The 10,703-nt window shown below is 30.3% G+C and overlaps 1 protein-coding gene across 2 annotated transcripts; it reads right to left on the bottom strand.

Moving 5' to 3' along the window:
• Positions 1 to 8,023: 8,023 nt before the first annotated feature.
• Positions 8,024 to 9,990, bottom strand: LOC106767829. Of its 2 annotated transcripts, none has more exons than XM_014652782.2 (2): positions 9,583 to 9,990; positions 8,024 to 9,054 (listed from the first exon to the last, which is right to left on the bottom strand). In XM_014652782.2, the coding sequence occupies exons 1-2, from the start codon at positions 9,822 to 9,824 to the stop codon at positions 8,505 to 8,507; spliced, it is 792 nt and encodes a 263-aa protein (XP_014508268.2). In that variant the 5' UTR covers positions 9,825 to 9,990; the 3' UTR covers positions 8,024 to 8,504. The 2 variants fall into 2 exon arrangements, with proteins under 2 accessions (XP_014508268.2, XP_014508269.2); XM_014652783.2 differs by having other exon boundaries at positions 8,028 to 9,048; positions 9,583 to 9,954.
• Between the last annotated feature and the right edge of the window lie 713 nt (positions 9,991 to 10,703).

Genomic DNA, 10,703 nt, shown 5'->3' with positions numbered 1-10,703 from the left:
AAAATCGGTAATACACATTTTTTTAAAATAATTTGATTTATTTTATATTATTCACCTGTCTGTATAGTTATTATATTTGTCAAATATAATAAAAAAATTATGTATGGGATTAATCTCTCTTGGATTGATTATACATATATGTTTCTCTATTTATAATAGTATGGATTAAGCCCAAAATACAAATAAGAAATAATAACAAACTAACTAAAGATAAAAAATAAATATAAAATAAAGATAATATATCTAACAATGTTCAAACAGTGTATCATAAGTTTTAGTGAATCAAATAGTTTTTAGATCTCACATTCAATTATTTCTATTTTTTTAGCATTTTAGTTTATCGTTTTCAAATGAGAATGTTTGACTCACTTAGTTTTAAGTGTTTAATGATGTGAACTTTTAACTTACTAGATAATTTAAAAAAAAAAAACTTATGTTTATTCTCTTTGATCTCTCTAAAACTCTGCATTTTAGAGTCCTTACTCTCTCTTTAAGAGATTTTAACTCCTTTGTCATTTGTTTGAATATCAGAGAACATCTGAGTAATTCATAAGGCAAGATCTTCCACTTCAACCAATCAGTGTGTTCAAAAAGAGTAGGTTAATTTATGCTCTTTTTCTCAATTCTAATCATTTTTGTATGCATGAGACTCTAGCTTAGTCGCATGTACCATCTAAATCTTATAGTAGTTCTTTGATTATCAGTGGTTCTAATGACATATTATGATCATGATTTTGTAGTTAGTAAGTACAAATAGAGTTCTTTAATAAGTGGAAATGACTTTAGGTTCTATATAGTGGTCTACGCTTTTATTAGGTAAGGGAAGCTAACTACCTAGTTTTAAACATGTTTTTATGTTACCTGAATTGGATGTTTGGTTGCTCTAAATAGTCATTTTGGTATGTTCAATTGTGAGTGTGTTTGTTCTATGCAATGTATTGTTTTGATTGAAATTGAGGTTCAATTAAGGAATTAAGGATGTGATAAATTGAGTGAATTGGTGTTTAATTTGACACCTACAACTATTTTAGAACTTTTCAATGAGTCAAGAATACCAATTTGGTCATTGGAACATGTCTTTGATTTCCTCAATTCATAGTGTTGAATTTTCTAGTATCTGATATGGCGTTGCGCGTTACTGGTATGGCATTGCTTGCCAGAATTACAAAGAGGAATGAGAGCATTATTAGTTCCGTGTCGCTGAGCACCATAATGAAGCTACTGAGTGCCAGTGTTGTATGGGGATTTAGAGTTTATCCTGTGTTAATCTATTAAGCGTCATTTCTGGAGCTGAACGATCTTTATGGGGAAATCAGTGTAGGTTTTTCAATGATAGTATGTTTGGATGATTGAACTAATTTAAGTTAATGTATCTATGTTGAACTGTGAATGATTTATGTTTATGGAATGTGAATATACTTGAATCCTGTATAATATGCATTGTGAGATAAGATCTCAAGGAGAGACTTTATGTCTTGGTGAGTATTTAGTGTATGCTTGATAGAAAGAAATTTTGAAAGAAGGTATTCTGATATATTACCATTATTCAACTCATATAGAGAGGAATAGGAAGGGGTGAAGTATGGGAGGAGGTCTTTACCTGGACTTTGGTTTCTAGCATAGATGATTAGCCTCGTGAGTAATACAGTGATAACCTCGCATTTACATCTCTACAGAGTATAAATATTACTATGAGCACGTACCTTTTTTGAAAAATGTGTCAATGCATGTATCCAAATGATTTTAGTTTAGAGTCTTTTGTTATATGCCTTATGAAAAGTAAAAGTTGAATATTTGATGTGGTATTATATGATTTGCTTAAAAAATTAATATTGATTTATAAGTTCTTTTAAAATTTACCCTTTCTTGTTTTGCTTGTTTGTGTATGTGTATCTTCCTTGCAATGATCATCTATTTGATGGGAGTAGAGGAGGTGAAAGATGAAGATATGTCTTTGCTTGAAGAAGGAGATATTAATTAGTATTGGAGTTTTAAAATTTGTAGCTTACTTTTAGTAAATTGGTCTTTTGAAAGACTTTCCTTTTGATCCAGGACTTAGAATTTGGATTTTATATATATATATATATATATATATATATATATATATATATATATATATAATGTTATCTTGGTTATTAATTTGGATAATTGTATACATATTCTAAATATATCTTTATATCATAGCTATGAATTATCACAATATTTAATGTTTTGCTTAGTAGTTTATACTATTAAATAAGATGTTACATTTTTTGTATCAAAGCGGAAGTTTCTTAGGAGATCTGTAGGTATAGGCCTACTTAGTTTTGGTTGTATATTATCTTGGTTAAGTTAGTAAGTTGACTAAATGTCTTGTGTTAGACTGATAGATTTCTTTCTCAATGTGGGTAGAGTTAAGACACCTACGTTTCCTCCTCCCCTATGAATTAAGAGATGCCCAATTTGGTTAGAGTAATGGAATTCTTTATGGCAACTATGGAACAACATAATGCTTCTATGGTTCAATAACATAACATACCTATGCAAAAAATAAAGTCTACTAGGAAATCAAATGAGACAAGACAACAACATTATATGATTGTTATGCATAAGATAGGGGAGAATCGTGCAATTGTTGGAACATCTCAAACTCTGCATCCTCAAGTACAAGAGTGAAGTTTATAAAGTTTTCTACAAAATCATCCTGCTAAGTTTAATGGTAGGATGATTCCGGATGAAGCAGATCAATGGATTAGAGATATGGAGAGGATTTTTTTATTTGAAGAGGTTCCCAATAGAGAACATATTGATTTTTCTGAGTATATGCTTTCGGGAGAAGAAACTCACTGATGGAATATTAAGAAGATGATGCTGGAAGAAAGTGTAGAGATTATCACATGGGAATTATTCAAGAAACAATTTTATGCAAAATATTTTCCAAATAGTGTGAAATATGCTAAGGAGGTGGAGTTTCTATAATTGACTCAAGAAAACATGTTTGTATCCGAGTATGCCGAAAGATTTAAAAATTTGGGCCAGTTTCACACTTTTGAGAATGGATGAAGAACAACAATGCAGAAAGTTTAAGAACAGGTTGAAGGGAAACCTTAAATTGTTGATAGTTGCATTTTATATTAAGAAATTTCATGCCATAGTAGAAAAGGCCATAATAATGGAGAAGAAGAAATTGGAAATAGAAAATCAACAGAAAAAATGGGAGGGTCATCTAGGTCCAAATACAAATAAGTGGAAAGGAAGAAACCATACTCTAGACCTTAGTCTCAAGGGGTTAAGGAGTTTAATTCCCAACATCAATATTGCTTATTTGCAGCTCAATGTTTTCAGTATGGAAGGCCGTATTTTAGGAACATGTGTCCTTTGGTTAGGAAATGTTTCAACTATGGAAAAAAAAGGAGATGTATTAAAGATTGTCCGTCTAACGAGGGCGTGGAGTTCAACAACAGAATATAGTGTAGCCACAAAGAAAGGTTGACAAACCTCAGGCCTCAAGGAGGGTGTATGTTATAATGAGGGCAGAAGTTGTTGTTTAAGGTAATCTTATTATTGACAGTTGTGAAATAATTGGTAGAATTTTGTGTGTATTATTTGATTTTGGAGCGACACGCTCTTTTGTGTCAAAATCTTGTGTGCAAGAGTTGAATTTGTCGGTGACAGAGTTACAGTATGATCTAATGGTATCTACCCCAACTTCAGGTTTAGTTAAGACATTTGCAGTCTATGCTAGATGTTCGGTGATAATAGAAGGACATACTTTTAAATATTATCTAGTATATTTACCTCTTCAAGGGTTGGATGTAATATTAGGAATGAATTGGTTATTCGCCAATCATATTTTTATTGATTGCAACCAAAAGAAATTGTTTTTCACAAGATCAGAAGATCTCAAATAGTTGTCACCTAATTAGGTAGTTAAAAAGGTTAAAGAAGGGTCTTAGTGTTTTGTTATCTTGACTCATTTAATTATTGATAAAGGTAATGGAAACATTGAGATTCCTGTAGTTAAGGAGTTTTCAGATGTTTTTCCAGATGAAGTGTCAAGATGACCCTCCTAGAAGGGAAATGGAGTTTTCAATTGAATTAGTGCCTGGAGCAAGACCAACATCAATAGCTCTTTACCTTATGGCTCTTAAAGTGTTAGCGGAGCAAAAGAAGCATACATAAAAGTTGTTAGAGAAGCATTTTATCAGGCCTAGTGTGTTACCTTGGAGAACACCAGTTCTGTTGGTTAAGAAGAAATATGGTAGTTCAAGGTTATGTGTAGATTATCGGCACTTAAACGAGTTAACTATTAAGAATAAATATCCTTTGCCGATAATAGATTATCTCATGGATCAGTTGCATGGTGTAGTAGTGTTTTCTAAGATTGATTTGAGATCGGGATATCACCAGATTTTGGTCAAATCAGAAGATGTGCAGAAGACATCTTTTAGATTCATATACGAGTATTATAAGTATGTGGTTATGCCATTTAGTGTGACCAACACTCCTACCTTGTTCAGGGATTATATGAATAGAATCTTCAGGCCTTTCTTAGATAAGTTTTTCGTAGTCTTCATAGATGACATTCTTATATATTCCAAAACATATGAGGACCATGTTGAACAGCTTAAAACAATACTTGGCCTTTAGAAAGAGAATTGTATGTTAAACTGTCTAGATGTGAGTTTTGGATAAAAGAAGTACAATTCTTAGTTCATGTTATATCAGCTCAAGGAATATTCGTAGACCCGGCTAAGGTTGAAATAGTCTTAGGTTAGGAACGCCTTAAATCAGTGTCAAAAATAAGGAGTTGGTTTAGTTGGTTACTATAGAAAATTCATTGGAGAGTGCCAAGTTGAGCAACTTAGAGAAAAATCTACTACTCTAGTCAAGGTAATCTGGAGGACATGTGACTTCTTTACTTGGGAGTTAGAAAAGGATATAAGGAAGTCATATCCACGTTTGTTTCCTATTAAGTGTAATTTTCGAGGTTGAAAATTTTGTTATTGGGAAGAATGTAAGAGTCTAGAAAATAAAATTTTTAGAAACGGTAGAGTATTCTAAATATTGAAACTCAATTATTTTAATAATAAAAGTTAAACATATAAATAAAGTTTTCCTTTAACGAGTTTCATTATTTAGAAAACAATATCACTCTAAAACTATGCATTTTAAAGTCCATACCCTCTCTCTAAGAGATTTTGACTCCTTTGTCATCTGTTTCAAGGTCAAAGACCGTCCAAGTGATCCTTGAGGTGAACTCTTTTTTCAACCGATCAATTTCCTCAAAAAGAGGAAGTTAATTTTTGTTCCTTTTCTAAATGCTAGTCATTTTTGTATACACGTGAGTCTAGCTTAGTTACATGCACAATCTGAATCTTTTAGTATATTCTTTGATGATCAGTGGTCCCAATGACATACCCAGATAATGATTTTGTGGTTTGTAGATACAGATAGAGTTCTTTAATGAGTGAAAACAACTTTAGGTTCTATATAGTGGTCTACGCTTCTATCAAGGAAGCTAACCACCTAGTTTAAACATGTTATTATGCTATTTATCTACATTGGATGTTTCGTTTGGTCTAAATTGCCATTTTGGTATGTTCAGTTGTGATTGTGTTTGTTGTATGAAATGTATTTGTTTTAATTGAAATTGAGGATGTGATTAATTGAGTGAATTGATGTTCAATCTGACAGTAAAAAATGTTTTAGAACTTTTCAATGAGTCAGGAAGACCAATTTGATCATTGGAACATGTCTTTGATTTCCCCAATTCACAGTGTTGAATTTTTTGGTATCTGATATGGCGTTGTGTGCCACTGGTATGACTTTGAGTGTTAAAGTTATAAAGAGTTCTGGGAGCATTATTAGCTTTGTGTCGTTGAACGCCACAATGAAGCCATTGAGCACCAGTGTTGGAGGGGGGTTTGGAGCTTATCTTATGTTAATCTGTTGAGCATCATTTATGGCCCTGAGCGCTTTCTATAGTGAAATCGGTACATGTTTTTTTATGATAATATATTTTGATGATTGAATTGATTTAAGTAAATACATCTTCATTGAAGTGTGAGTGATTTATATTTATGGAATATGAATATACTTCAACATTTTATAATACGCATTGTGAGATAAGATCTCAAGGAGAGATTTTATGTATTATAAGTATTAATATATGCTTGATAAAAATAAATTATGAAAAAAGTATTCTAATATACTACTACCATTCAGCTTAGAGAAAAATATAACAAAAAAATCTTTATCTAATTAAAATCTAAATTATATATATATATATATATATATATATATATATATATATATATATATATATATATATATATATATATATATATATTATAACTGTATACATATTATAAATATATCCTTATATCACAGTTATGAATCATGTTTTTTCTATTAGTTTACAATGAATATATCCTTATATCACAAATTTAGTTATTAATTTGAATAACTGTATACATATTATAAATATATCCTTATATCACAATTATGAATCATGTTTTTTTTATTAGTTTACAATGAGATGTTGTAATATATATTTTAAAAAATTAATATTTATAAAAGTAATTTCAATTTATAGATTTAAATAATATATATAATTTTTAATTTTAAATAATTTTTTAATAACTAATATCTCATTCATCAATAATTTGATTTTAATTATCTCAAATTTTTAATAATTAAATAAAATTCATTAGTAGTGATAAACCGTTAGTAAATATATGAAAGTTAAGTTAAATATTATAATAATCATATTCCTAATAAATTAGTAAATATTCATTCAGACTACGGATTTTAATCACAAACATATATATATATATATATATATATATATATATATATATATATATATACACTTTTTTCTTTTTACAAAATTATTGTTTATGTACAAAACTTAGTAAACATTTTTTATTCTTGAACTAAACACTTTTGATTTTGAACAAATAACATAAATATACAAAAGGAAAAGGATGGGAAATAATTGATTACAATAGTTGAGTTTAACAGAGAAGTAAATCTTCAATAAGATTTAAATTCCTCCATATTTTCTGAAATCACAAAGTTTTAAATGATGATATAAAGATCAAACTTTTATAATGAACTTACCATTTTTCTAATATAATAAAGAAAAAATGGGAGAATTTAAAACTAACAAAATCTTGGACGGCCATTAATTATGGTTGGATTTATTTAAATAGGATGTGTATATTATTTCCTCAGACAAATAAGAAAGTGGTGTTTATCCTGTAAGAATTTATAAAGTATATCTTGGTAGGTAACCAATATTTTTCTTCCATCACATCATCATCATATGGTGTTTGTTTTTAATGTTGAGTTGAAGCATAAATGTCTATTCACAAGGTTTCTGTTTTGTGTCCCATACAAGGTGCACATGATCCTGTTTGATTTTTGTTACATAAAAATTAAAAGAACCAAATAAAATGTATAAAATGATCAAGATAAATTAAATGTTTAACTATAGAATTGAAAAAAAAATGCAAATTCATTAAATTTGTTTTCATCCCATGTCCTATTATTCTTCCAGGTGTCCTTGATATTAATTAAGAAATTTAAAAGGATGATGATAAGGACAAAATGATCTTTTTGTGAGTGCCAGGATCATTATAATATTTTATATAATATTTTTCATCAATACCGACCAAAATCCAGTATTCATGAGTATTTAAGTTGACTTATTTTCACTAACCATAACATTAATAAGATAATAAGATTCGGTTGGTGATCGATTCATCGTATCTCATAAATTACATAAATATTTCAAAGTTACCAACTACCAACACTTTTCACCTTCTTAATCTACAACAATGAACAAAGATTTTACGAGTTTCTTGAAAATTCAACATCTATATTGTTAGAAAATTTTCATATTAAGAAAGTTAATAGTGTAGAATTTGAAACATTGTGAACTACCTAAAGAAGCTTAATGTGTGTATTTTTCACTTAACAAGCAAAAAAAGGAAGGGGTGGTTGATAAGTTAAATGTGAAGGATGAGAGTCATATATTAGTAGTGGCAAAACAACCTAACTTGGCCTTTCAGATACAAATTAGATAACCACTATCCTTCTTCTACAAGTTTTATTCAAGAATGGTGTTTTTAGAGTGTCTTATAAGCAAATTAACAAGTCTACATATACTAGTTAAGATTTGACGTATCATTTTCTTAAAATTGTTTTCTTCTCTTTCAAAAACTTCTCTTATTAAGCTTTTGATGAACATAAATTTAATTTTTTTAAGGTTTAAGATTAGATGTTGTGTTAATTAATTCCTTATAGGATTTAGCTTCATATGTATTTGTTAAGTACTCTTAAAAGTACTCATAAGAGCTTAACTTAACTATACATAATAATATCATTAATGGAACCCACATGAAATTGGGTGATGTAAAATTAAATGTTGCAAGATAATTAACCCCATTAAGTGAAAAAGTTGAGTGAATGGAATCAAAATTCAGCAAGTGGAAATGGCACTATAGGAATTGGATCAATCAATGAAATTGTCCAATATGATTTGCCAAAACCATTCTACTAAGAGGACTAGGCCCAAGCTTCTTTCTTCTAAGCATACTCCTCTTCCTAATAACTTCCATTTGATTTCTTCTTCTAATTTGCATCATTGCCTCTTCCTCAATGACAAACCTTCTCATTAGAACATCATCGGTCAATGATTTTCCCCTGAAGACTCTCCTTCCCTCTGTGCTAAGCCTGGCACTAGGAGTTCTTTCATGTGCAGTTTGCAATGGCTTTGATCTTGGGTAACTATTGCTTCTTCTGGGTGGAGCCTCAGCTCTCAAAATCTCATTATATGAATAGATAGGTGCACAAAGACAAACCCTTGTGAAGGATGTTGCAACCTTTAGGGAGGCACATTTTCTTAGCTTGTTCTTGTTAGGACTCGGTGTAGGAACTTGAGGGGATTTTGGCATTGATGGTGTCTTCCATATGCTCGAATTAGCTGCAGGAATTTCTGCAGATTTCGAAATACTTTTCCATAGACTAGTCACCTCCATTGCTCTTTGATACCAGGGCTTCCTGCAACTTCAAAAACAAGTGCTTATTATTCCTGACTTATTGCTTCTTCATTCATGAATCACAACACCCTTAACTACATTCATTATTTCTCCAAAATTCAAGTTTTTAGCTCTTTCACAACCTTAAGATACCCTTTGGAGGGTCATGTTTAAGCCTCCTAACAGATTTAATCCAAATTTAGGCTCACTATTGAAAAAGCTAAAAAGAAGGGCAGCCAGAGAATTGACTTTCCTATAGGCATGAATTATGCTGTTTTTGGGGATGGTTGGTCAAATTCTTAACATCATTAAGGTTGAAAGGCAGAGGTTAAACTTGGTCTACACCACATCTTTTGACTAGTTCAAGGCCTTAGAAGGAATAATAATAATAATAATAATGTGAGCATTTTCTCAACAAGTAACAAAAAAAGAAGCAAAAATGGATATTGTTCAGGTACACCCAATTTACAGAAACATTTATTAGTAAGCAAAATAGAATATAAAGTACATAAAGTGAAGATGGGTGTGTTGAAGTGAGTGAGGATAGATAACATACCTTGAGTTTGAATCGTTCTTTGGATCTTGCATGAACAAAGAAAAGTGAAAGTATGAGAGAGTTGGAGGAAGAGAGCAAAGTATTTTCATTTGTGAAGAGAGTTTAGAAGGAGAAGGAGAAGAAGAAGAAGAGGGTTTTGGTGAAGTTTGTGAGTGTACTAAGATGGGGTTGGCAACGTGCTTCTTTCCTTTTCTCCTATTCTTTATTGTAACACAATCCCTTTCTTTTGCTTTGGCTGCCATGATGCCTTGTGATTCTGAGTGAGAGAGAAAGAGATTTGAAATTTCAAAGCAAAGTAAAAATGTTTCTACTTTTAATGTAATTACCAAGGTGGCCCCTCCCTCTTCAAAAAGGAAACAATACCCTTATTTAATTCATCACTTTCTGGTGCCTTAATCATATTTATCATTGCTACCAAGAGCAGATCACTCACCCAATTAATTGCTCTAAGACATGCTTGCCCTCCTTTTATCACACTAAAATCATTCTATCTAACTCAACTCATTCTTCATATAATATAATTAACCTCATCATTATCTAAACCTATTTCATTTCTTCTTAAGCTTTTATTTCCAAAAGGTTACTATACTTCCATGTTTTAAGGTCAGATAGAGTAATTAATCACATTTGTCAAAAGCAGTCAACTTTAAATTTGTTTCTGAATTTTAATGCATTTTAATGGTGAACCAATATAGATTTTTGACTCAATGTTTTGAATAAGATGTTGTTAAGTTTCAAGTTGGAGATGGTATAAAAATATTTATACAATAAGTGAGTGGATCATGATTAGGCTCTTATATTAATCACTAAATGATGTTGTTCCATAGTGTGAAACTTGCACACGCTTGAGAGATAATTTAATAGTAGAGAATGTGTTACATAGCTTTCACGTATTATATTTCCCTAGCTGGCATCACTCATTCTTCTAACATGTTGAGATTTAATGCCAGGAATGTTAACATGGATGATGTCTTCATAAATCTAGTCAACATCATGTTAAAATGTTTTTTTATCCTTCAAATCTCAACTTAACTTACTTTTATTTTACTTTTCATGTCAATGTGTATACAAGATTCCTATTGAAAAAATACTCTAAATTTTTATAAATTGGTATGAACAGA

The sequence above is a fragment of the Vigna radiata genome, chromosome 7, assembly GCF_000741045.1.
Source record: "Vigna radiata var. radiata cultivar VC1973A chromosome 7, Vradiata_ver6, whole genome shotgun sequence".
NCBI lineage: Eukaryota > Viridiplantae > Streptophyta > Magnoliopsida > Fabales > Fabaceae > Vigna > Vigna radiata.
Note: the sequence above shows the minus strand (reverse complement) of the source record. Positions and strands in the feature narration are given on the sequence as shown.

Coding starts and splice junctions, on each gene's coding strand:
- LOC106767829 (XM_014652782.2), bottom strand. CDS start 9,824: ATGGCAGCCAAAGCAAAAGAAAGGGATTGTGTTACAATAAAGAATAGG. Junction 9,055..9,582: donor AAGAACGATTCAAACTCAAG/GTATGTTATCTA, acceptor TTGTTTTTGAAG/TTGCAGGAAGCCCTGGTATC.